The following is a 27622-nucleotide window of genomic DNA, read 5'->3' as shown; positions in this document are numbered from 1 at the left end:
ATGAGCAAATTAAAACCAGGGTCTTTATTTAGATTTTATGCCAAACCAGGAAAGAGTGGAAGCAGAGGCTTGAAGCTGTAGCCCAGCGACATACAGGCCATAAAAATGGGGGCGGGGGGGGGGGAATCAGAGGTACCAGGGGTGTATTCTGTTTGATGGGGGGAGAGCTCAAGTTAGAAATAAACCTGGAAAAAGTGAACTTTCTAAATGTCCTCTACACATTTACTCTACTTACCCAAGCCCCTGTTAACCATTAAGAACCCCCAGCCTCGCTGAGTCCGGTGACTTTCCTTAGGCAAGTTTTCGGTCTCCCAGATGCGGGGAACGGAGAGGGGAAGTTCATGGTCATGAGGGTGGTGTTTGGGCTGTGACAGCCTGGCGTGGGGGCCAGCACGCAGGCCACCAGCGGTGCGACATCCAGCGAATTATTTAGCCCCTCCAAGCCTCACGTCCCTCGTCAGGAAAACGGGCATGAGTTAGCAGAACCTACCTTTGTCTTGGTTTGACGGTTAAACGAGAGCGTCCGCAAAAACACCTGCACATAAATGTTAATGACTCTTACGCTTTTTTTTTCTTTTTAACTGAAAAGACGTGGGGGTGTTAAAATAATTCTCCTTGTAAAACCCAGATAAACTTTTGAAGGACTTAAACATAAGGAACGAGGCGGAGAGGGAGGGACGGACCCTTCCGACGACAGTAGGTTTCCCGCCACCTCTTCGCTACTGAAAATCGTCTTCACGCCCGTCGGGGCCGCGGCTTACAGCGTCGGGACCCGTGGCGGGGATGGGCGGGGAGCAGCGCGGGAGCCCGCAGCGTCCCCCGCAGCGTCCAGCGCCCCCGGGACTCGGGCCCACGGCCCCCGCGGGAGGGACGCGCCCGGAAGCGCCGGTGCGGGGCGGCGCTCGCCGCGGTCCTGTGATTTGCGGTCGGAGAGACCGGGCGGGTCCGGCCGCGCCGCGGGCCCCGCCCCCAGCGCCCGGGGCTCCGCCTCCGCCAGCCCTGCCCGGGGCTCCTCCTCCGCCAGCACTGCCCGGGGCTCCGGGCCGCGCGGTCCCAGTCGCGGCCGCGGGAGTCCGAGCCATGCGCGCCGCGGGGCCGGGGGCGCGCGCGGGGCCGGCGCTGCTGCTGCTTTGGGCCGCGGCCGGACTGTCCGCCGCGGCCTCGCCCCCAGCCCCGCCGCTCTTCAACGTGAGCCTGGACGCGGCGCCCGCGCTGCGCTGGCTGCCCGTGCTGCAGCGCTTCGACCTGGACTTCTTGCGCTCGGCGATGGCGCACATCCTCGGGTGAGCGCGGGCGCGGGGCCGAGCCCCGGGGCACCGCGGGCGGCCGGAGTCCGCGTGCGGGCGGCCCAGATGGTGCTGCCCGCCGGGCTGTCCACGAGCCGCTTCCCCCGCCCCCGGGACCGTCCTGCCCTCCTAGACCCCAGCGTCCTGACCCGCGGCCTCGGGGGCGTGCGGGCTCGGCTTGTGCCGCCGCTCTGGGAAGCGCCGGGCTTGAGGCTGATCCAGCGGCTAGTTTGACTCCGGAGCTCGGTGTCCCCGGAGGCGCGCCCTTCCCGCAGACATTCTGGGTCAGGGCGGCGTGCAGGTTGTCACCCGCCCCCTCGGCGCGGAGTCGGGGACGCACCCCACACCCTCGTGGCAGGTCCGGCGAGTCTCGCGAGTCCGCCCCTTGGGGACCACAGTCGCTCGCCCCGCCTCCCTTTCCGAGTGTCCTTCTCTCCCGTCCGGGATGCTGCGGGTCGCGTGATGCGGGGCCTGGGCTGTCGGCCCTCCGGGAAGGGAGGAGCCCGGCACCCCCGAGGATACGAGCTCTAGGAGCCCCCCCCCCCCCCCCCCCCCGCCACCCAGACACGCGGTCGCACCCCTTCAGCCCCCGCGCGGATCAGACACCCTCGCGGTTCTTTGTTTCTAGGAATAAGGTCCCCAAGTGGGTCCACGCGTGGGTCGGGAAGGTGGTGGAGGAGCTGGAGCCCTTCCTGCCGCAGCCCTTCGCCGACGAGATCCGCGGCCTGTGCGAGGTCCTCGACTACAGCCTGGCCGACTGTCTGCTGCTCAACCTGGTGTACGAGTCCACCGCGTGAGTGCCCCGCGCTGGCCGGCGTTAGTGCGTTGCCCGGGTTCACCCGGGCCTCCTGCCGCATCTGGCTCGGAGGGGACATACTTCCAGGGTGATTAAAACGGGGTGGAGACCGGGCTGCCCGGAAACCTCCCGCGCTTCCTCTTTGCCTCTCGGGGTAAATCTGAGCAGCAGATCATGAGCTTTGACCAGGAAAGCAGCTTCTCTGACCTCGGCCTTGAACTTTTCCTCTACCCGAAGCCCTTCTTCCTCCCTCCACCTATTCAGGTAGTGTCCCACTTTCCAAACGCTAAACTCGACGCGTACTTGAACAGAAGTTTTTAGAACTCAGCCCACTTATATGGACCGTCTAGGTATTCCGGGGACCCTGCACCCTTATAATGCAGGGGGTCATCCCCGCACTCATCTGTCCCCCTGCATTTATACCTCTGTGTCTGCATGGCCGGAGAGCCTGTCTTCCCTTTCAGAGCCTGTACCCTCCAGAGTTGGGGTCACAGGGAACGTCGTCCTGGCTGAGGCAGAGCCAGCATTTGGTAGGCAGGTGGGCAGGATAAAATGGCACACGGAAGTGAAAGCGGGTAACAGCGTGTAGTTGATCCCATGGAAAGTGCAGGGGAATCTTGTCTTATTGGCTCAGTAGTAGGTCCTGGAGGTAAGAGAGGTTTGACCTGGTTTCTACCTTCAGAACTTACTGTTTTGCCACCAGACCAGCCTTTTCTAATGACATACTTAATAGCTTTTGGCTGCCAGGACATGTGGGGGAGAAAGGGGTTCTTGGGATAAGGCAGCTTTACTGCCCCCTGGTGTCTTGCCTGAACCCCTGGGCAGTTTAAGAAGCACAGAGTAGGGGTGCCTGGGTGGCTCAGTGGGTTAAAGCCTCTGCCTTCGGCTCAGGTCATGATGCCAGGGTCCTGGGATCGAGCCCCACATCAGGCTCTCTGCTCAGCGGGGAGCCTGCTTTCTCCTCTCTCTCTGCCAGCCTCTGCCTACTTGTGATCTCTGTCTGTCAAATAAATAAATAATCTTTAAAAAAAAAAAAAAAAGAAGCCCTTTTCTCTTTAGGGAAATGTTTAAAGACACAGATAAGACACAAACTTGTTAAATGAACCAAGTTAGTTTTGCCTTTCCTCTTCTCCTACCTCCATCTTCTTCGTATTCTGACATGTGGCTTTCTCAACTGGAAAAAAAAAAAAAAGGTTTTACTTCCACTTTTGTTGTTGTTGTTAGAGTCTATTCAAGCAGATTTTTTTTTAAAGATTTTATTTATTTATTTGACAGATAGAAATCACAAGTAGGCAGAGAGGCAGGCAGAGAGAGAGGAGGAAGCAGGCTCCCTGCAGAGCAGAGAGCCCCATATGGGGCTCGATCCCAGAACCCTGGGATCATGACCTGAGCTGAAGGCAGAGGCTTTAACCCACTGAGCCACCCAGGCGCCCCCTATTCAAGCAGATTTAAGCAAAAGTTCTAGAAAAAACATTCTAGCTTTTGGATTTGATGCTAAAGTATGTGCTGAATTGCCTGACAACCAAAAGCGCCATCAGACACCATTAGAATTCACAAGGGGGGTTGCCTGGGGGGCTCAGTCGGTTAAGCAGAGTGAAGCTTCTGCCTTTGGCCTGGGTCATGGTCCTGGGGTCCCACGATCCCTGCATGGGCAGGGTCCCTGCTCCGCGGGGAGCCTGCTTGTCCCTCTCCTCTGCCGCTGGCACCTCTCTCGCTATCTCTGTCACTATCTCTGTCTCTCAAATAAATAAAATCTTAAATAAAAAAGAATTAACAAAGGACACGTTCTGTTCACATTTCCGATGTGAGGCTTTTTGAATCGGATAATACCAGCTACCCTTACTGAGCCTGCTGGGCACAGGCACTGGAGAAGGTTATGACCATTTGTGTGGAAAGCAAGCGCCAGAAGGGAAAACTCGCTGAACGTCTGGGGCCTGGTGAGCGGTCAGAGCCTCTGCATTCAAAGCTCCAGTGTCTCCCCTGAAGGCCGCAGCTCCCCGCTTGATCCCGTGCTTGTGGGCGCCTCACGCTAAAGTGTTTGGCTTAAGGGGTGCCTGGGGGAGCTCAGTCGGTCGGGTGTCTGACTCTTGGTCACAGCTCCGGTCCTAATCTCAGGGTCGTGAGTTCAGGCCCCGCACTGGGCTCCATGCTGGGCGTGCAGCCTACTTAAAACAAACAAACAAACAAACAAACAAACAAACAAAAACTTGGCTCGACATGGAAATATTGTTGTCGTGCCAGTTTTGAAAAAGTCTCTGGGAGAGATTTCCACACCCTTTACTTTAACCATTTCCAGGCTTTACCAGCTCCCTTTTGGACATCAACTCTTTGAGGATCCGAAATCTTGGAAAAAATTAAGAACTAACCAGACTTCCTTTTTTGAACAAACACAAAAATTAAGTAACATTCATTTTCTCCTATGATAAAAGTAATACGTAGTCATTATAGGAAATTAGCAAATACAGAAAAGTAGAGAAAAATCAACCACAATTCTTTGGTCGGAAACAACCAGCAGCCCTTCAGGATACTGTCTCTCCATTTGGCTTGCGCCACGGACATCTCTTTCCCCAGAACTGGGCATGCTGTGCGTAGGTATTTTTCCACAGAACGTTACATATTCTCAGAAGAAACACTTAGATATCTTAACAAACCTCTTCCTCTTTTCCTCAAAATACTTCTCTCCAGCTGGGAGTTCTTTTTTTTTTTTTTTTTTTTTTGAGATTTTATTGATATATTTGAAAAATAGAGAGAGACAGAGCATGAGCAAGAGGGGAGAAGCAGGAGAGGGAGAAGCAGACTCCTTGCTGAGGACAGACCTGGATGGAACAGGACGGACCTGGGTGGAACGGGACAGACCCAGATGGCCCTGGGGCTCGATTCTAGGACCCTGAGATCATGGCTTGAGCTGAAGGCAGATGCTTAACCCACTGAGCCACCCAGGTGCCCCAGCTGGGAGTTTTAAAAGATCTGTTTCTCTCATGAGCTCTATGTAGAGAGCCCTGATGGCGACAGGGAAAGTGCCAAGCCCCTAAGAGTTTACTGTTTTTCCTCAGAAGACCAACTGAAACATTTGGGGGACAGAATGATTTAGTGCCATTATATATGCTCTGAGAAATTCATAAAAGAGAAGTGAATTTGAACTAGCTTTGAATGGTATGTTCTATAGACTACATCCCGCCAAACAGAGGAATAAGCAAAGTTCCGAGGGCTAGCTGAGCTCAGAAGAGTCAGTTTCAGATTTATTTATTTATTTAAAGATTTAACTTATTTATTTGAGAGAGAGATAGCAAGAGAAAGCATGAGAGGGGGCAGAGGAAGAGGGAGAAGCAGACTCCCCTCTGAGCAGAGAGCCCAATGCAGGGCTCGATCCCAGGACCCTGGGACCATGACCTGAGCCGAAGGCAGACGCTTAACTGACTGAGCCACCCAGGCGCCCCTCAGTTTTAGATTTAGGATGAAATTCTCTTTCCATACGTTTTCACCACCGTGTGTGCTGAGGGCAACATCCTAGTAACGCCAAATGAACCCTGATGAGGTGTGTCTGGTTGTGCTTTTCGCCTTGAATTGTGGCTCCATATGCTTGTGCAAGGATCACCTGTCATATGTATCCATTATAAGAGTTGTTTTACTGTAAGGATTTATCTTTAAATGAAACCTCATTCTCCCTTTTCTTATTTTTTCTCATTCATTCATATTGTACTTGTCTATTTTCTCAGATTCTGTACCAGTATCGTGGCTCAAGACTCCAGAGGCCACATTTACCACGGCCGGAATCTGGATTACCCTTTCGGAAATTTCTTACGCAAGCTCACCGTGGATGTGCAGTTCCTGAAGAACGGGCAGGTATGGTTCGCGCGCTCTAAGCCTGAGCAGTCAGAGTCTAGCCAAGCAAAGCTAGCAGTCTCTAGGACGGATGGTCTGCTGCCGAAGTGTGTTACTGGTTTAAGGTATAGAAAACATCAAAGTCCTGGAAAAGCAAAACCTCGGGACCTTTATGTCCATTACGCTCCTGGAAGAAGGGTCGTTTACAATTACGGAGCACCTACTCATTTCCTTATGGAAATCTCTCTCAGAATGTGACCAGTCATCCACGTCAGCTCTCCCTCTGCTTTCCCGTGCTGAGGAGGCTTCTGGAATAGGGAGGGGCAGCATGGTGTCCCGTCTGGAAACCGCCAACTTTGAGGTCCGACAGTCCTGGGTTTGAATTCTGCTTCTGTCGCTTGCTTCCTTTGAGAAGGTGGGAAATCCTTGAGACACGTTTTGCAGACTCCAGCTCAGAGAGGTTAATAATCACCTTATGGAGGTAGTTGTAAAGGTTACGTGGAGTGATCTATGCAAAGCACAGAACCATGAACCACGATCAGTTGTGGCCACATAATGAACTGTCTTTACCCTGTAAAGTCTGATGGGCTCACAGCACTCTCTAAGTATGATCTTTAAAAAAATCTTCCTTAGGGGGCGCCTGGGTGGCTCAGTGGGTTAAGCCGCTGACTTCGGCTCAGGTCATGATCTCAGGGTCCTGGGATCGAGCCCCACATCGAGCCCCACATCGGGCTCTCTGCTCAGCAGGGAGCCTGCTTCCTCCTCTCTCTCTGCCTGCCTCTCTGCCTGCTTGTGATCTCTCTCTGTCAAATAAATAAATAAAATCTTTAAAAAAAAAATCTCCCTTAGATCATTTTATTTTCATCATAGAAATATAACCTAATATGTACTGTTTTCACATTTCTGTGTAAACATCTGGAGTTTAAACATGTAAATATGTACTGTTTTCACATTTCTGTGTAAACATCTGGAGATAGTCTTTTTTCTTTTAAAGATTTTATTTACTTATTTGACAGAGAGAGACACAGAGAGAGAGGGAACACAAGTTCGGCGAGTGGGAGAGAGAGGAAGCAGGCTGCCCGAGGAGCAGGGAGCCTGATGCGGGGCTTGATCTCAGGGCCCTGGGATCATGAACTGAGCCGAAGGCAGACGCTTAACGACTGTGCCACCCAGGCGCCCCAGGGACAGTCTTAATCAGTGTTCATTGAGTGCACAAAGCACGTTATTGCCAGGAAACAGTGTGCTAAAGCCAGATTTTGGTTTTGGTGGACACTGTTTAAGGACAAGGACTGTATTTCAACGTTCTTTGCATTTAGGAGTTGAGTCACAAATACTATAAACTCATTTATTAAACACTCACTTGGTCATCCGGCTTTACAAACAAAACTTTTTCTTATAAAAACTAAAATAATACATAAATACTTAAAGCAAACATTTCTCATTTTTCTGTTTCATTTCTTTACTTCACCACTGTTAACAATTTGGTTTATAGGGTGCCTGGGAGGCTCAGACAGTTGGGCGTCTGCCTTTGGCTCGGGTCGTGATCCCAGGGTCCTGGGATCAAGTCCCGCATTGGGCTCCCTGCTCCATCTGGACCCTGCTTCTCCCTCTGCCTCTCTCTCTCTCTCTATCATGAATAAATAAATAAAATCATTAAAAAAATTGAAATTTAGTTTACAGTTGAAGAATTACTTCAAAAATGGTTTTAACTGGTAACAATGACAGAACATACATACATACTAATTTCCGAAAGGAAATCTGCTAAAATGTTAGCAATTATTACTGGACAGCGGGACTATATAATTATTTTCCCTGACTATGCTTTTCTGCATTATCTACAATAAGCAAAAAATCTTCTAAGTGGACAGAGGAATAAATGCAGTAAAAATAAATTATTTCAACAGTTCTCTCTAGAACTCACCCTGTTTTGTTTTGTTTTGTTTTTTAAAGATTTTACTTATTAGAGAGAGAGAACAAGCAGTAGGGAGGGACAGAGGGAGAGAGAGAGAAGCAGACTTTCTGCTGAGCAGGAAACCTGATGTGGGGCTCGATCCCGGGACCTGGATATCATGACCTGAGCAGAAGGCAGGCACTTAACCCACTGAGCCACCCAGGCACCCCTACCCTCACCCTAACTGTTAATGCTTCATTTGTTCCTGTTGTCCTGGAGCGTCCGTGAGAACTGGCCAGCAGGCACGGCTTGACTCCTAGTGCTCAGGTTATCATTAGGAAATCTAGCAGTGGACACCAGAGTATTGTCTTTCCACTGAGGGCTCACAGCCAAGAAATTGTTGTGCTAAATTAAGAACAGGTGATCCACAAAATAACTTATCCCTTGTTCTCGAATATTGTTCATAATTTTTAAAGGATTTTTACATGTAATTCCTCCTTAGATGCTCACCGCAGCCACATTTGTGCCCTCTGAGTGGGCACAGATCGACAGTGTCATCCGCACTTTCCCCGTGAGAGGCAGAGACCTCACCCGGAGAACGTTGTCCCAGCTCCCGGGGAGGAGACCCACAGAGGCAGGACCAGAGCCAGGCCTCTGGCCTCCTAGTGGCTTTCTTCCCCCCAGACTCCGACCAGGCTGTGATTTAGAATCTCTTGCTATAGCCGAGGGTCTGCTTGTGTTAACTGACTCAGCAGGGACAACAGAAACAGGACGTTTAGAAACAAAGACAGGTTTTCAGGATAAAAGAGCTGGCAAATTATATCCCAGAATCGTTTATAATTGGGTATGATCGAACCTCTTGGAAACTACAATATGATTCTGCCTTTGAAACCTTAGTTTGCTCTTTCCTTCAGGAGTAACCCTGATATGAGTGTCAATGTGTCATTCGAAGAAAGTGACGGTATAATTACTGTTTTCCTTCACATAATTACATTTTGTAAAGGCTTTAGCAGCGAGGTAGAATTATGCCTATTTTACTGCCGTGAATGGAAGTGGGGAGAATTCAGAGAAAGCCCTCGAGGAGCTGGGTGAAGGTCACTCCTAAAACTAGGGCCACTGCATTTTTTTCTTTGTAATTTAGCCACCTTAAATTATTTTTTACAACCAGATGAGGTAAAACTAAATGATCAAAAAGATTACAGACTTAAGATTCAGCTTTTTTTTTTTTCAAGACTTACTTATTTACTGGGGAGAGCATGAGTGGCAAGGAAGGGCAGAGAGAGAGAGAAACCACAAGCAACGGGGAGCAGCAGGCAGAGGGAGAAGCAGACTTCCTGCTGAGCGGGGAGCCCGGCGATGTGGGGCTCCATCCCAGGACTCTGGGACCATGACCCGAGCCAAAGGCTTAACCGACTAATCCAATCACCTGCCCCTGAAATTTAGCTTTTTCAAAGGAAAAATATTAACTCAAAATATTATTTCTCAAAATAAAAAGAACGGGCACATTCTCTCTTTAAATAATGAAATCTGGTATCTGCAGTAGCTGCTCCAATGTAATTTTTCTCCTCGTAGTCAGATGGTGGTCTCCTGCAATCATGGCGCTTGTTACCTTAGGTCACAGTGGAAGTGTTCCCTGTAACTCACGGGATAACCACGAGGATGACATTGGAGATACATGTAAAATAGTTTTTTAATATTTAAAATTTAGGGGGGTCTGGGTGGCTCAGTTGGTTAAGTGCCTTCTGCTCAGGTCATGATCCCAGGGTCCTGGGATGGAGTCTTGCAACGAGCTCCCTGCTCAGTGGGGAGCCTGCTTCCCCCTCTGCCTGCAGCTTTCCCTGCTGTGCTCTCTCTTTCTGTGAAATAAATAAGTAAAATCTTTTTTAAAAATTTAAAATTTAAATATGATTATGACTGACAAACAGTCTCACTTATTTCCTCTTGCCCCATAGAGCTTACAAGATACATGACTTAGGGGGCGCCTGGGTGGCTCAGTGGGTTAAGCCGCTGCCTTCGGCTCAGGTCATGATCCCAGGACCTGGGTTCGAGCCCCACATCGGGCTCTCTGCTCAGCAGGGAGCCTGCTTCCCTCTCTCTCTCTGCGGGCTTCTCTGCCTACTTGTGATCTCCATCTGTCAAATAAATAAATAAAATCTTAAAAAAAAAAAAAGATGCATGACTTATGATTAAGTCAACACAAGATTTTAGTCAGAGCCCATCTGCTATTTTGAGGATGGAGTTTCTTTTGGGGTGCATGGTCCCCTTTGATGCAGCCGATGGTCCCATTTCAGAATGTTTTATAATACTTAAAATGCATGGATTACAAAGAAAATCAGTTATGTTGGAATACAGCCATTTCAATGTCATACTTTTTCTCAATACATTAAATAGTAAATTTTAGCTGTGCATCTAATAACTCCCATAATGACAATTATGAATGGTATTTCAGGACAAGTAATGATACGTTGTCAAGGTAGATATGATAGCATTATATATGTGAAACTATCTGCTATGTCTATGGCGGCAGAATCATGGGCACTGCTGTGACTACAGGATTTGTCAAGTGTGTCTGTTACGGAAGGAGTGACATTCAGTTAGAAATGGGTGAAAATGATCCCATGCAAGATCAGAGACCTACTGATTTCTATCCATGGCACCCCCAGGTCAAACCTTTCAGAAGGCAATTTAGGAGTTTTTATTATGTTGGCACTTATAAGGAAAAAACTCAATGAGGGGGACAAAACAGATGACGTCAATGTGTGTTTGGCGGGAATGGCAAAATGATGCCTGTCTCTTGGTTGCAGGTGGCATTCACAGGAACCACGTTCATTGGCTATGTAGGAGTGTGGACCGGTCAGAGTCCATACAAGTTTACAGTTTCTGGCGATGAACGAGGTAATCAGAGCAAACTCCTGAGCACTTTGGCTCCGTGCCTGGTCGGTTGTCCCCAGGTACTTCATCGGCTGCCCCAGCTGAACATGCAGACGAATCCCAACTACACCACCAGCAGGGACCCCCGGCCTAGTGGGGGAGGTGGGCGGTGTGCTCCAAGCAGTGAAGATGATTTCAGGGGGTGTGAGTGCTACAGAGAGTGCAAAACAGGGTGCCTGGGTGCTGCAGTCGCTTGATTTCAGCTCAGGTCATGGTCTCAGGGGAGTGAGATCAAGCCCTGCGCTGGGCTCCACACTCAGTGCAGAGCCCGCTTCAGACTCCCTCTCCCTCGGCCCCTCCATCGTGCTCTGTCTCTCCCTCTCAAAGAAACAAGTCTTTTAAAAAAGAGAGAGGGAGGGCGCCTGGGTGGCTCAGTGGGTTAAGCCGCTGCCTTCGGCTCAGGTCATGATCTCAGGGTCCTGGGATCGAGCCCCGCATCGGGCTCTCTGCTCAGCAGGGAGCCTGCTTCCTCCTCTCTCTCTGCCTGCCTCTCTGCCTGCTTGTGATCTCTCTTTCTGTCAAATAAATGAATAAAAAAAAAAAAGAGAGAGGGAGAGAAAGCAAAACAGGAAGATGTGATGGAGAATGAAGGAGGGGGTGGGGCAGGTACTGCAGGTCACGTGATCCAGGAGCCAGAAGCTGGGGGAATTCTAGAAACAGAGCATTCCTGGCTGATTCTAGAAACAAAAGATGGCGGTGTGGTTGTAGCACCGGGAACTGGCGTTACAGGCGGAGAGGAAGGCCGAGGCCATGGGGAGAGTCAGAATGGGGAGTTTGGATTTTCAGTGTGATGGTGGAATGGAAGCCCTAAGAGGGCTTTAGGCCGGGAAGCGAATCGCTCGGTCTGTTCCCTAGAAATCGATCGTGGGGGGTGACATGGAAGCAGAAGACGGTTAGGAAGCTGCTGCAGTCATGTAGAGGCTACATGATGGCATCCTCCGGGCAACAGCTATAAAGCCTTCCACAGCTTATTGGCACCTTCTGGTCACTTTTCTCAGGGGACCTTCATGACAGTCCTGTCAGACAGACTGGGCTGGTCGTATTGACCCCGCTAGGGAGGCAGAGGAGGAAGCGGAGGCTTGGCGGGAGGCGTGTGTGTGTGGCAGCTGGCTGGTGGAAAGGTGGTTCTCAAACTGGTCCCCCAGGTCTGGTGGTTATACGACTCCACCACTGGTCCCCAGGTCTCAGGGGACATCAGTCAGCTCCACAGAGCGTGGGAGACCCAGAGGTCCACAGACGCTGTCTCTGTCCTCAGGAACTGGCAGCTGAGCTAAGAAGAAAGTCATAAAGTTGAGTGTTGGTCATTGGATGAACACGACTGACGTCATGTGGCCTGTTCCTTTGGTTAAGTCTCTACGCAAGGTTGACAGGAGGACGCTGGCTAAGGATGTGTCAGTGTCCAGTGCTCCGTTCTGCATCCTAATGGGTTCCTAAAGCATTTTCTCAAAGTCAGCAATGAGTGAGACTGATTTTCTCTTCTTTTTTGAAAAGATTTATTTCTTTTAGAGAGAGCAGAGGGCAGGGGTAGAGGGAGAGAGAGAATCCTCAAGCAGACTTCGTGCTGAGTAAGGAGCTGGACACGGGACTGGATCTCAAGACCCTGAGATCATGAGCTGAGCCGAAATCCAGAGTCGGCTGCGTCGCCGACTGAGCCCCATGGGTGCCCCATTGACTCTCAACCCATGGTGCTCAGACCACAGATGACACTTACTAAGGTTTCACACAGAATGTCTGTTAACAAGTGTGTGTTTCAGGCTGGGCTTTGTTTCCATCATTTTGTGACTCCAAGTGTTTAACAACGGATTAGTAGAACCTAAGGTACGAGCAGTCTAGAAATAATTGAGTTCTTCTGTGACGTGCACATTTAATGAAATACCGTCAGACCGCCTTAATACTTATATTAGTGAAAACTAGTTCTATTTTAGTCTGCTGCGAGGGAGTTAAAATGCCTGAACCATAAGGTAGGATGTCTCTGCCAAGAGAGATAAGATATTCAGCTGAGTTTCTGGATGTTATGGAGACGGCCAACAGCACCCCCCCACCCCGGGAAGGGTAGGGCTGGGAGGAGGACCCACAAATGGCGTAGAGTCTGGGGAGGCGTAACCTACCACCTGGCAGGTAACATCTCAGCTTCGAGAGCCAGCCGGCCTGGGGTCTGCGTCGGGCTGTCACTCGCTGACTCAGCGACTGCCCCCAGGGTGCTTCAGTGTCCTCACCTGGAGAGCAAGGGAGGAGGTCGAGCTGCTTTGTGGATGTGAAGGGGGTGTGGAGCACCCGCCTGTGTTGTCTGGCTCCAGCCTGGGAGCACCAGCTGCGGTCTCAGCCCCTCCACGTCGATGGCTGCTGGTGGACGTGCCCCTGCGCGCTTCCGCAGAGCTCTTGCCCTTCCCCTTTCCCCTCTTCTTCTTCTTTTTCTTCTTCTTCTTTTGTAAATTTTATTTATTTTGCTTTTTCAGTGTTCCAAAATTCATTGTTTATGCACCACACCCAGTGCTCCATGCAATACGTGCCCTCCTTAATACCCACCACCAGGCTCCCCCATCCCCCACCTCTTTCCCCTCTAAAACCCTCAGTTTGTTTCAGAGTCCACAGTCTCTCATGGTTCAACTCCCCCTCCGATTTCCCCCAACTTCCTTCTCCTCTCCATCTCCCTATGTCCTCCGTGTTATTGCTTATGCTCTACAAGTAAGTGAAACCATATGATAATTGACTCTCTCTGCTTGACTTACTTCACTCAGCATAATCTCTTCCAGTCCCGTCCATGTTGCTACAAAAGTTGGGGATTCATCCTTTCTGATGGAGGCATCATACTCCATAGTGTATATGGACCACATCTTCCTTATCCATTCGTCCGTTGAAGGGCATCTTGGTTCTTTCACGGTCTTTGGCGACCGTGGCCATTGCTGCTATAAACATTGGGGTACAGATGGCCCTTCTTTTCACTACATCTGTATTTTTGGGGTAAATAGCCAGTAGTGCAATGGCAGGATCATAGGGAAGCTCTATTTTTAATTTCTTAAGGAATCTCCACACTGTTCTCCAAAGTGGCTGCACCAACTTGCATTCCCACCAATGGTTAAGAGGGTTTCCCTTTCTCCACATCCCCTCCAACACATGTTGTTTCCTGTCTCGCTAATTTTGGCCATTCTAACTGGTGTAAGGTGGTATCTCAATGTGGTTTTGATTTGAATCTCCCTGATGGCTAGTGATGATGAACATTTTTTCATGTGTCTGTTAGCCATTTGTATGTCTTCTTTGGAGAAGTGTCTTTCATGTCTTCTGCCCATTTTTTGATACGATTATCTGTTTTGAGAAGTTCTTTATAGATCTTGTATATCAGCCTCTTGTCTGCAGTGTCATTTGCGAATATTTTCTCCCATTCCGTGGGTTTCCTCTTTGTTTTGTTGACTGTTTCCTTTGCCGTGCAGAAGCCTTTGATCTTGATGAAGTCCCCAAAGTTCATTTTCACTTTTGTTTCCTTTGCCTTTGGAGACGTACCTTGAAAGAAGTTGCTGTGGCCGATGTCAAAGAGGTTACTACCTATGTTCTCCTCTAGGATTCTGATGGATTCCTGTCTCACGTTGAGGTCTTTTATCCATTTTGAGTTTATCTTTGTGTATGGTGTAAGAGGATGGTTGAGTTTCATTCTTCTACACATAGCTGCCCAGTTTTCCCAGCACCATTTATTTAAGAGACAGTTTTTTCCACTGGATGTTTTTTCTTGCTTTGTCGAAGATTATTTGACCGTAGAGTTGAGGGTCCATATCTGGGATCTCTACTCTGTTCCACTGGTCTATGTGTCTGTTTTCGTGTCAGTACCATGCTGTCTTGGTGATCACAGCTGTGTAGTAAAGCTTGAAATCGAGCAACGTGATGCCCCCAGTTTTGTTTTTCTTTTTCAACATTTCTGTAGCAATTTGGGGTCTCTTCTGATTCCACACAAATTTTAGGATTGTTTGCTCCAGGTCTTTGAAAAATGCCGGTGGAATTTTGATCGGGATGGTATTGAAAGTATAGATTGCTCTAGGCAGTAGAGACATTTTAACAATATTTATTCTTCCGATCCAAGAGCATGGAGTGGTCTTCCATCTTTTTGTGTCTTCTTCAATTTCTTTTTTTTTTTAAGATTTTATTTATTTGCCAGAGAGAGAGATAGAGCAAGTGAGCACACACAACCAGGCAGAGAGGCAGGCAGAGGCAGCGAGAGAAGCAGGTTCCCTGCCGAGCAAGGAGCCCGATGCGGGACTCAATCCCAGGACCCTGGGATCATGACCCGAGCTGAAGGCAGTGGCTTACACACTGAGCCACCCAGGCGTCCCTGTCTTCTTCAATTTCTTTCATGAGTGTTCTGTAGTTCCTTGAGTACAGATCCTTTACCTCTTTGGTTAGGTTTATTCCCAGGCATCTTGTTTTTCTTTTTTTTTTTTTTTTAATTTTATTTATTTATTTAAGAGAGAGATCACAAGTAGGCAGAGAGTCAGGCAGAGAGAGAGGGGGAAGCAGGCTCTGTGCTCAGCAGGGATGCTGAGGCAGATGCAGGGCTCGATCCCAGGACCCTGAGATCATGACCTGAGCCGAAGGCAGCGCTTAATCCACTGAGCCACCCAGGCGCCCTCATCTTATGGTTCTTGGTGCTATAGTAAATGGAATCGATTCTCTAATGTCCCTTTCTATGTTTTTATGGATAGTGTATAAGAAAGCCACTGATTTCTGTATATTGATTTTGTATCCTGCCACATTACTGAATTGCTGTATGAGTTCTAGTAGTTTGGGGGTGGAGTCTTTTGGGTTTTCCATATAAAGAATCATGTCATCTGCGAAGAGAGAGAGTTGGACTTCTTCATTGCCAGTTTGAGTACCTTTTATTTCTCTTTCTTGTCTGACTGCTGTTGCTAGGACTTCTCGCACGATGTTGAAGAACAGTTCCTTTTCCCGTCTTCTTGCCCTCACTCGGCCTCCACCCAAACCTGTTCCTCTCCTGGTTTTCTGTGTCTCAGGATATGATACTTCTTTCTGCTGCACTGATTGTACCAGGAGAATCTTTTGACCCCTCATTGCCAGATCTTAGCACCATTGCCCAAACTGGACTGTCTCTTCCAAGTCCCTGGAAATGTGTGTGTACATTTATTTCTACGGCTGCCATGAAATTTGAGCTTTATCTTTGAAAACTGGATGCCAGTAAAAATCACTCTTCATCCACCAACTCTTCTCTCCCGTCAGCTCATACTCTGGGGAAGAGGTAAGATGGAAGGAGTTAAAATGTGGCACTTGGGCAATAGTTCGTACTTATACATATTGTTTCTTCCTCAACTCGGCAGACAAAGGCTGGTGGTGGGAGAATGTGATCGCTGCCCTCTTCCAGAGACACTATCCGGTCAGCTGGCTCATCCGCGCTGTGAGTACTTGTACTGCTGAGCCCCCAACCCTCACTCCATCTTCCATGCGGTCATGTTGTAGTGCTCTACGTCATTTAACGACTTTCACATTGACATTCAACAACTTTTCCATAAACAACATTTACTTCAGGTAAGAAGTTCCTTGAAAGGATGGGCATCTACGGGTTTGCAGAATGCAGAGTGATAAGAAGTATCAAAGAAAACAGAGCTGGACACTAGTTAGAGTAGTTGTTATAAATTTCCGGTTATAAACTAAGTTGAGGGCATGTCATGTACGGCATGGCGATTATAGTTAATAATACTGTATTGCGTAAGTGAAAGTTGTTAAAAGTAGATCTTAAAAGTTCTCATGCAAGAAAAAAAATTTTTGTAACTCCGGATGGGGACGGATGTTGACTAGACTTATTGTGGTGATCATTTTGCAATATATGCGAATATTGAATCATTATATTGTATGCCTGAAATAATATAATGTTACGTGTCAGTTATACCTCAATAAAAAGAAAAGTCAGTGGTAGAGACAGATTTTAGTCGGTGCTGTGCTGTTGTAATTAGGAATAGTGCCCAGGTGGACAGAATCAACTTTGATTTGTACAGAGGTGACCGGTGTTTTAAAGGGAGAATGTGGGTATAGAGAAGGATGTGAACAGGGGCCCAGTAGAGTTGGAGAAGTGAAAAATTACGGAAAGTGGAAAAGAGGGCTTGTACATGTAAAGCCTAGCTGGGGTTGCTAACTGGTGCTCATCAAAGTTAGCCTCCTGCCCTCCTGCAGAGACTGGAAAACAGGAGCCCTATCTGTTGTTTTTTAATTTTAAACTTATATCTAAAAATATATTCATTGAACAAAATAAAATCAAATACACATATAAAACTTTGTACTATTAGATGTACAAATATTTTGGGGATCAAAATAAATGTATCATGAAAGTCACTCTAAAATGACAGGATTCTCTGATGAGTAGTTTTTCAAATGAAATACTTCACCATGCTTCATTTTTTTTATTTTATTCATCCTGAGAAGTGTACTCCATAACCCCAATCATTTGTTTCACCCGTCACCTGTCCACCTCCGCTCTGGTGATCGTTACTTCTCTACAGTTAAGAGTCTGTTTCTTGTTCTCTCTCTCTCTCTTTCCCCTTTGCTCATTTGTTTTGTTGCTTAAATTCCACATGAGTGAGTGAGTTCATATGGCATGTGTCTTTCTCTGATTCCTTTTGTTTAGCATAAAACTCTCTAGCTCTATCCATGTTGTTGCAAATGGCAAGATTTCATTTTTGATGGCTGAGTAATATTCCTGTCTCTGTGTGTGTGTGTGTGTGTGTGTGTGTGTGTGTGTGTATGTGCTGTGTGTACTACATCCTTATCCATTCATCCCTCAATCTGTCAAGGGACACATGGGCTGCTTCCATAATTTGGTTATTGTAAATAATGCTGCAATAAACTTAAGGGTGCATAGATCTTTTCAAATTAGTGTTTTTGTATCCAGTGGTGGAATTACTGGATAGTAGGGTAGTTCTATTTTTAATTTTTCGAGGAAGCTTTATACCATTTTCCACGGTAGCTGCCCTGGTGTGCACTCCCACCAGCCCTGCCCTGGTGTGTACTCCCACCAGCACTGCAAAGTGGTTCCTTTTTCCCACATCCTTGCCGATACTTGTTTGTTCTTGTATTTCTGACTTAACCTTTCTTTTTTTAAAAAATTAATTTATTTATTTGACAGACAGAGAGCACTAGTAGGCAGAGAGGCAGGCAGAGAGAGAGAGGGAGAAGCAGGCTCCCCGCGGAAGCAGAGAGCCCGATGTGGGACTCTATCCCAGGACGACAGGATCACAACCTGAGCCGAAGGCAGCGGATTAACCCACTGAGCCACTCAGGTGCCCTGACTTAACCTTTCTAATAGGTGTGAGGGGATACCTCACTAAGTGCTGGCTGGGACAAGCACTCAATTCTTTGGGCAGCCTTATTTTCTCAGGCAGGGGCTAGAAGAGAGGCCAGGTCACCTTAGGTGATATAGCCTGGAGCTATTAGAAACTGTTGTTTGTTCAAGTTGTTATAGGCCAAGGTAAGGCCTTATCAAGCAAGACTGCTCAGAGGAGTCTAGCCAAAGTTTGGTCAAGGAGGGAATCTTTGTTAGAGGCTACAGTATTAGGCTACTATAGCCTCCTAATCTTGATAACTGATTGAGATAAGAGAGAACTGTAAACTTTTGGGCAGATAAAAATGTACCCTCCTTTTAGAATCTCCATTTGCAAAGTATCCAGAGTATTGCAAATGTTGCCATTTAAAAATAAAACTAGAGTTTAAATCTAACCAGTAGAATCTAAACACCAAAAGGATTTTTAAATGTTTTAGATAAAATTTACCTACAGTGACATGCACAGATCTTATGGGCTTAGTTCCATGTCTTGACAGTTGTACACACTCATTTATCCACCCACATAGGCATCAATAAAACAAGACACAGAACGTTTCCAAGTCCCTGGAAATTTCCCTCCAGTTCCCTTCTCACCAATGCCTCACCGCCTCTGACACCCTCCTCCAGTGAAACCATTCTGACCTCTGTCACCACAGACAAGTTTGCCTGTTCTAGATATGCATAAGAGAAATCTTAGAGTACAGACTCCCTCTCACACTCTGCCGGATACTTTTCTAATTCATCCATGTTCTTTGTATCCCTCGCTCATTTGTTTTTATTACTGAAGAATATTCAGTTGTATGGCTATACCACAATTCATTCATTTTCCCATTGATAGACATTGGGTTGTCTCCAGTCTGGGGCTGTTGTGAATAAGCCTGCGATAGAATTCCCGGTACAAGGCTTCTAGTCAACATGCATGTCCACTTCAGTTGAGTCATTGCTTAAGAGTGGAATTGCTGTGTCATAAGGTCTGTGTATATATATAAATATTTTTTTAAAGATTTTATTTATTTTTTGAGAGGGAGAGAGGGAGAGCACATGCACAAGCAGAGGGAGGAGCAGAGGGGGAGAGAGGGAGAAGCAGACTCACCACTGAGCGAGGAGCCCAATGTGGGGCTCGATCCCGGGACTCTGGGATCATGATCTGAGCTGAAGGCAGTTGCTTAACCAAGTGAGCCACCCAGGCGCCCCAGGGTCAGCGTTTTTGTAATTGAGGTATAAAGCTGTGGCATTCATGTGTCATACCATTCATCTATTTAAAGTGGACAACGCCCTGGGTTTTAGTATAGTCAGAGTGGTGCAACCATCTCTACAATCAATTTTAGAACATTTTTATTCCCCTGGAAAGAAATCCCGAACCTACGAGCAGTCACGGCCCATTTCCATAATTTCCCCAGCCAGACAGACAAGGTGCTTGTCCCACCCTGACTCTGCCACCCGAAGGAAGCAAGTCACCGCCACCTTCGGGATTTCTTCCTCACGTTCTTTGGCTTTTTTCTCACCGGATTCTGGTGGAGACAGTGAATTCTTTGATAGCTGTCGTGGGATGGTGTCGGTGACATAAAACAGTGTTCCTGACTCCTCTTGCCTCCCTTTATAATTGTGCTGAGTTCAGAACAAACCACTTTAGCCCTACATACCTCACCCCTCACAGTCCTATGTGTACAGGAGGGGAAGGTCCCACAGTCCTATGTGTACTGGAGGGGAAGCCCCTTACCCACCCATGCCACAGCCCTTGGGAGGCCTTCACGATCCCCGGGGGTTTCTGAACCCCCTGCTCACTGCTCTGATGTAGCATGCTGTCTTCCATCTCCAACCTTTGCCAGACTATTCCACTGAGCCAGAACTGTCTTTCTTCCCCACCCCCACGCCCAGCCCCACAACCACGACTTGGACCAGCCTCACTTCCCTTTGTCCCTTTGGCCTCAGCTTGTGCAATACCTCCTGGGCTGCTTCCTAAATGCCCAGGGTGACGTTGGGTCCCCTGCTATGACTTTTCCAGCAACTGCTTCTCCCATGTTAACACCCCGTACCCTGTGTCACCACTGCTCATTGTCTTTCCTGTCACTCTTGGAAATCTGGAGTGAACAAGGTTAGGTCAGCCGTAGTCACTGTTCTGTCCCCATGCCGGCACAGTGCCCAGCACGTGGTAGGTATTTAGAAAGGACTTGTTGAAAGATCAAAGGACTGAGGACACGGGGGCAGTCCTGGGTGAAGGTGACCTGCCTAGAAAGCGTGCGGCACGTGGTCGGTGAGCCGGGCCTACAACTTGTCAATAGTTCTTTCCTTTCGCGAGAAAAGTCCCGCTGCCGTCGGCTCCCCATGGAGCCCTCATGGCAGGAGGTTGAAGTCGAGCCATTTAAGGTGGTAGCCATGGCTGAATGCATCAGGAGAGCGGGCTCCGGCCCGCTTGTCCGTCAGCTGGTGTGGGTCGCTGCCGCGGGAGGTGAGGCTGATGCAGGCGCGTCTTCTCCTTCAGACCCTGAGTGAGTCGGAAAACTTCGAAGAAGCTGTGATCAAACTGGCTAAGACACCCCTGATCGCTGATGTCTATTACATCGTCGGGGGCACGTCCCCCCAGGAGGGAGTGGTCATCACGAGGAACAGAAACGGCCCAGCAGACATGTGGCCTCTGGACCCTTTAAATGGAGCGTGAGTAGAATGAAGACCCTGGTCATTTTGTATCCATCGTGTTTTTCAACCGGTGAAACTAGAAGTATTTTTTCGTTTTCGCAACTTTTTCTTCTTTGGCTGCGCGCCGAATGACCTTGGGTGAGACGAGGTGCTGCGCTCTGTTGTAGGTGGTTCCGGGTTGAGACAAATTACGACCACTGGAAGCCAGTACCCAAGGAGGACGACCGGAGGTAGGCCTCTGTACACTTTCCGGTTTCCAGTGTGTCCTCGGGGTCGGGAGAATGAGCCCTTTATAGGACGAGAACTGGAGAGGACTACGGGCGCTGCCCCTCCCAGAAAATGTACCTGGATGCCCCCACCCATGGCTTGGCTGGAAGAGTGTGGGGAGGGCTTCTTGGCGGCTGCGTGTTGGAAGGGGAAGGTTGGCCCTGGCCTCAGGGTCAGAAGGCCTGGAGCCACCACTGGCTCTGCTAGTGACTCCCTGGGTGGCTCCTCGAGCCTCTGTTTACTAAGCTGTAAAAGAAAAGGGTAGAACAAGAATGAAGTTTTCCATGTAAGACTTGTTTGGAAGGAAAACACTTAGTTTAAATAAATAAATAAGTAAACAAACCAGTTAGGGGCTTTCTTTGGTCCTTCTAAAATTTTTTCTTTAAAGACTTTATTTATTTGACACACAGAGAGAGACAGAGAGAGCACAAGCGGGGGGGGGGGGAGCAGCACAGAGACAGGGGGAAGCAGGCTTCCCACAGAGCAGGGAGTCCGACACGGGGCTCGATCCCAGGACCCCAAGATCATGACCTGAGCTGAAGGCAGATGCTTCACCGACTGAGCCCCCCAGGGACCCCTGGACCTTTTAATTTTAAACATTTTATAAATCCGTGCGTCCCCAAACAAGAGGCAGTTAGGTATTTCCTCCCGGCTTAACTGCCCCATATGTTTAGTGGCAACTGTTTAACTTCGTAGCAATACATTTCACCTTCCCAACTTCCCGGTGTGCCCACGGGCCTGTTGAATCAAGTTTACCGCGGCGGTCTGAGGCTAGGCAAGGAGCGGGTTCGGGGCCGGGATCTGCTTTGCTGAAAGGGAGGTAAGGCAGCTGAGCCTCAGGATGAGAGCTGGTGGCCTGCAGGGTTTCCTGAAAGGCCCAGTAACCTTTGACCCTTCTCCTTACAGGACACCTGCCATCAAAGCCCTTAATGCCACCGGCCAGGCCAACCTCAGCCTGGAGAAGCTCTTCCAGGTAACTTATCAAGCCGTGATGTCCTCCTCTTACCCAGGATATTTGCTGTCTTTGTTAACAGTGATTTAAAAAAAAAAAGAAGAAGAATGTGAAATCTCTGAAATCAAGCAAATGTGGTAGATGACAGTGTCGGAATCAGAGTTTCACCTGGTTGAAAACTTTAAGAGTTTATTTATTTAGACAGACAGCGGGAGAGGGAACACAAGCAAGGGGAACGGGAGAGGGAGAAGCTGGCTTCCCGCTGAGCAAGGAGTCTGATACGGGACTCGATCCCAGGATGCTGGCATCATGACCCGAGCTAAAGGCAGACGCCCAACGACCAAGCCACCCAGGCGCCCCATGAAAAGCCTTTTAAAGCGTCCAATGACAATTTGGCATAAAAGATTTTTTTTAAGTTTGCCTTTTCTGACAAACAGAAATCTAAAATGAGAATTACCTTCTTTTTAGGGATTCTCAACTAATGACTTGATAATTATATTTGTTTTTATGTGGTCCACTTCGTTTAACTCATTAAAAATTAAAATTCTATTTATAGAATCCTTCAGACTTAACCTAAAAGGTCACCAGGACCCACAAGTTAGTGGGAAATGAAAGTTGAACAGAATGTATAACTCAATTTTTTTAAAAAGTCCGATGACATTTTGTGAACTGGTTTCAGCGTAGATCCAAGTATCCCTCTTCACCTCGGTTTTTCTGCCTGTTAGAGACACAGTAGGGTAGATGTTCACTGTTTAAAAGGGGAAAGGATTCAAAAGTCTGTAACTCTGTCACCCCAAGACCCGCAGGAGTGTTAGGTAGTTTTATGCTTCCCGTAGATTTACCTTTTAATATTTCTTCTACCTCTTAATAGTCTTTGTAATATGATTTTTTTCCTTTGCAGGTTTTGTCAGTGTTTCCGGTTTATAACAAGTAAGTGACATGTTCAACGCGTCTGTTCACACATCACCCCAGAACGGGGGACTCGACTCCCATACTCTGGCTCAGCAGGGTTCTGGGTGCCTGTAGGTTGGGCTTTCTAGGTGCTGTGGGTACAGCAGTGAACCAGGCCAAGTCCCTGCTCTCACGGGGCTAATGTTCTGCTGGCGGGAGTAGGGAGGAGGCAGGGAGGGGCAGATAAACATATCATAAGTCAGGTGAGAAGCCCATGAAGAAAAACAAAGGTACGGAGGCTAGAGTGATCCAGAAGGAGGAAGACCGTGATGTGTTCATCCTAAATCAGTCTGGCATGGGGGCCACCGGCCCTGGTTTTGAGCACCTTAATCCCACTGTTAAAACCAAACTTTAGACACCCTTGGCCTCCCTGTAACTTGCTGGGCCATTCTGCTGCCCCCATGCTCCGCACACAGATGATTCAGCATCGAAGCTGCTGTTTGTTTTTTGGCCTGAACCCTTGACGGGAACATTCTGTGGGCAGTGGCTTCTCAGGTGTACAGCCCTCATCGTCCTCTGAGGTGAAGCTCTTAATGAAACCTAAGTGGCAGCCACAAGACTTGGACAGGAAACTCTGAAGGTCCCAGAAGACCTTCAGAGTTTCCTCTGAAGGTCCCTGTCACCAGAAGAGCCAGGCTGACTAGACCAGCAGCTCCTCCTTGTCCCCTCCAGGTGGTGCTTCATGGCCTTACTGGCACCTAGGGTTAGCTCCTTGGGGGTGCGGACACCTTCTCTTGCTTAGTGAGTGGGGCTTGGTTTAATAAAATGAAAGAGGAAGCATCTGCAAGTCAAAGCCGTTTTATCTCCTCCTTTTACTCAGTAAATGCCCAAACCCAGCATTTCCTACCTCCTTGTTCTCACATCTGCTTTCTCCAAGGCACGAATACAAAATGGTCCTCTTCAGGAAACAGCCTAATACCGACAAAATCTGTACAACAATTTTTAGTTTCAAATACCCAATTGATTTTTTTTTTTCTTTGAAATGATCGTCTCTTACACAAACACAACATAGTTTTCCTGATGGGCTCTGGAAAAACTTCCGTATATAAGTACTTTTAAGATTCCTTAGCTGTTGGGACGCCTGGGTGGCTCAGTTGGTTGGACGACTGTGTTCGGCTCAGGTCATGATCCTGGAGTCCCAGGATCGAGTCCCACGTCGGGCTCCCGGCTCCGCGGGGAGTCCGCTTCTCTCTCTGACCTTCTCCTCGCTCATGCTCTCTCTCACTGTTTCTCTCTCAAATAAATAAATAAAATCTTTAAAAAAAAAAAAGATTCCTTAGCTGTTATGACATTTTCAGAACTGGCGGTGGTCTTTCATTTTGTACTATAATAGGAATATATCTTCAAATTGTTCCTTTGAAAGTCTTTTCTGTAAGTATGGCCTGATAAAAAGATGAACATTAAAAAATTTATTCTATAAACAATATTCTAAGAGCCAATACAGAAAAACAAATCAATCAGTACTTTGCCACTCTAACAAAGGAGCTGTGTGGGTAATGAATGATACCCAGTGCTCTGCGGGGTAGGAGGAACCTAAAAAACAAAGACCCCCCTCAGTTGTAGCATTTATTGACTTGCGTGTTGTAAACACTCCCAGCTGAGCCTATTTCAACCTCATGACTGATTGGTTTCTGTACTTCCTGCATGTGTGACAGTCGGCTCTCCCCAGCCTGTGGCAGCCATCCGCACCACACCACGGACTCCATCCTTTCCAGTCGGGCACAGTTTTGCCCTTCTAATATTCGTTTTAAAGATAAAGGTGTTCTTTTCTGTGTGTTCTTATAGTTTAAAAATAATTTTTTAAATGATTATATCTTTTTTCTAAAATTAGCATTAAAATTAAAGAGTTGTTATATTTTTTAAAGATTTCATGTATTTGAGAGAAAGAAAGCACTAGCAGAGGGAAGGGGCAGAGGGAGAGGGAGAAGCAGACTCCCCGTGGCGGAGCAGGGGCCCCACAGGGCTTGAGCCCAGGACCCTGAGATCATGACCTGAGCCAAAGACAGATGCTTGACTGACTAAGCCACCCAGATACCCCAGTAGGTGTTATATTTTTCTTTTTTTTTTTTTAAGATTTTATTTATTTATTTGACAGAGATCACAAGTAGGCAGAGAGGCAGGCAGAGAGAGAGGGGGAGGCAGTCTCCCCGCTGAGCAGAGAGCCCGATGCGGGGCTCCATCCCAGGACTCCGGGATCATGACCTGAGCCGAAGGCAAAGGCTTAACCCACTGAGCCACCCAGGCACCCCTAGTTGTTTTATTTTTTAAAGCATTGCCTATGCTGTCAACAGCCCTTATAATTTTAAATAGGTACACCATGGCCAATGGGATATATTGTATAGAGTTAAGCATTCTCCAGTTGTTACTTTTTCCTCTATTAAAACTCTGAAATAAACATATTTGTACATCCCCCCCCACATACACACACAAGCGCCCTGCTTTTGGATTATTTTCCCTGGCTGAATTCCCAGAAGCAGAGTAACTGAGTTAAAGGCTATGACTGTTTAAATGGCATATGAAATGTTTTGTTGAAATAGAAATTATAAATAGTTAACCAAGTAATGTTTTTCTCCTTGTGTAACTGAAAACCCAGGAGGAGCTGCATTTATTTTTTTTTTTAAAGATTTATTTATTTATATTAGAGAGAAGAGTGCATGAGTGGTGGTGGGGGGGTGTTGCATAGGGAGAGGCAGAGAGGGGAAGCAGACTCCCCGCTGAGTGGGGCTGGACCCCAGGACCCTGGGATCTTGACCTGAGCTGAAGCCAGGAGCCCCCCCCTCAACCGACTGAGGCACCTGTGTGTCCTGAGGAACCGCATTTAAAGGATGTTCACCACTGAGCCAGAATTAACACGGATTCCGGACCGTCGGGCCCTTTCCTTGCCAGGAAGGCTGTTCGGGGTGTGAAGGTCATGGAAAGAAATCGCAACATAAACCGCTCAATGCTGCCCCCTTGTGTCGTGCTGTAAAATTACACCCACCTGCGGTGGAATTCCAACCTCTGAAGAGTCTCTAAGCGGAGAAAATACTAAAACAGCGATGGAGAATAGAATGATGGCCGAAGTAAACGACCAGCTGAAGTCCTTCTTCAGGGGATCTCCATTACCCGTGGGCGAGCTCTACGTGTACTTACAGAGCTGTCTTCGGCCCAGTGTACAATTTGGGCCCCTGTTTCTTTCTAATCCTGAACAACCCACCTCTCCCTCGTTGCCACAGTATGAAACTCTGAGGAGTCCAAGAATTTTAAATTTGAAAGTGGCCTTCCCCAGTGTTGTCAAATTAGAAAGGAGGGACCCTGTGCAATCGCTCGAATTATAAATGTTAAACATTCTGACATACATAGGCTTCTGTTTGTGTTATTTTCTAGGTCCCAAGGGTTAGGTTGGTATTTTTTTTCCTGTTTGGAATATTAGAGACAATGGCTTGCTCATAAAAATCTCTCTCTCTGTTCTCAGCTACACAGTTTATACGACAGTCATGAGCGCTGCCAGCCCAGAGAGGTACATGACAAGGATGAGAAACCTGGGTTAAATGTACGTAAGCGAAGAGCGGGTTCTCCTGCGCCATGAAAGTTGTGCTCGTCTGTTGTGTGTTCATTTGGGCACGTCGGTGGGTGTGGGCTGGCGATTCCCACAGAAGACGGGAACATCTTTAACATCGACACGTACAGAATATCTTCTGGCACACATCTGGCAAACAGTTGTCCCTGGTATCAGGTTAATGTCACTATGAGGGACTTATCTTGAATGTGTTGGTACGAGAGCTCATCTCGTGCTAAGGGCCCTTCGTCCCTTATTCGGACCTGCTCTCAGGGCGAGGTGTTATGTCTTCACGGACACAGAAGGGGACTAATTGGGAAGACTTGCCTGTCCCCAGAATAATAGTGAGGCGGGCCCAGCACCTTTGCAACCTGAGTAGACGGACAACGAAGGCAGGGGACAGCTGTGGGATTGATTTCAGGCGTGGGTGAGCTCATCCGTGAGGGAGGAGCGTGAGGAAAAAGCAGGTGTCCTCTTTGCGGTGCCTGAAAGCAAACCGAGGCGGTTTTCCCTAGTGCTGGGGTCTTCTGGAAAAGTGTGAAGCCGGCTTGATGTTTGGGTCATTTGCTCATCGTGATGGTGTTACAAATCGGTGTTTGAATTAAATCCATTCATTTTTCTACCCTTACAGATGATTTCTTAAAAATGAAGTTCTGGAAGAGCTGTGCTTTAAAAAACAAAACAAAGCGGGAGGATTGAATCATTTTAGGGACGACACAGGTTCCTTCCTCATTAAGCTTTTCAGGCTTGGGAAGCGAGGGCGGGAGGACCACTGCCAGGCACGTGGGTGGCGGGACTCCTGCGTTCGCTTCCCTTCATCGCTTGCCTTGGCCCGCTCTATGATCGGTCTCTACCGACTCGAACAACTCAAAGATAATTGGTCTCAGAGGTCAAGCCGCTTCTCCCCACAACATGTAGCAATGTTGTCTGACCTCAGCTGATGAAGAAATGAGCTGGCCGGTCTTCTTTGTTCATTATGCAGTGCTTCTGGAAGAGTCTGAGAGAAAAAGGTCCTTCTGAGAAGTGGAGAACTGTAGCTTGGATAGAGCCTGTCTGAGTGTCTGTTAGTCTGAGCTTTGCTCCTGTGTTTCCCTGGGGTGGGATTCTCACTTTCCAGAATGTGTCTAACGTTTCTTTATCAAAACCAATGGGCCTTGTTTTTCTAAATAGCTATTTTCTTACTGCTTTTTGAAAACAATGTAAGATGTCGGGAAGGTGAATAAACACTTTTCCAAGACA

General features: G+C 47.9%; 1 protein-coding gene across 2 annotated transcripts; it reads left to right on the top strand.

Annotated features, from left to right (window-relative positions):
* Positions 1–1041: 1041 nt before the first annotated feature.
* On the top strand, positions 1042–27622 carry NAAA (N-acylethanolamine acid amidase). 2 transcript variants are annotated; one of them, XM_047719567.1, is made up of 11 exons: positions 1042–1283; positions 1915–2079; positions 5799–5925; positions 10600–10690; positions 16045–16121; positions 20521–20693; positions 20843–20905; positions 21849–21915; positions 22796–22824; positions 26300–26381; positions 27015–27622. In XM_047719567.1, the coding sequence occupies exons 1-10, from the start codon at positions 1081–1083 to the stop codon at positions 26373–26375; spliced, it is 1071 nt and encodes a 356-aa protein (XP_047575523.1). In that variant the 5' UTR covers positions 1042–1080; the 3' UTR covers positions 26376–26381; positions 27015–27622. The 2 variants fall into 2 exon arrangements, with proteins under 2 accessions (XP_047575523.1, XP_047575522.1); XM_047719566.1 differs by having other exon boundaries at positions 1043–1283; positions 26300–26377.

Source organism: Lutra lutra, chromosome 2, assembly GCF_902655055.1.
Source record: "Lutra lutra chromosome 2, mLutLut1.2, whole genome shotgun sequence".
Classification (NCBI taxonomy): Eukaryota; Metazoa; Chordata; class Mammalia; order Carnivora; family Mustelidae; genus Lutra; species Lutra lutra.
Note: the sequence above shows the minus strand (reverse complement) of the source record. Positions and strands in the feature narration are given on the sequence as shown.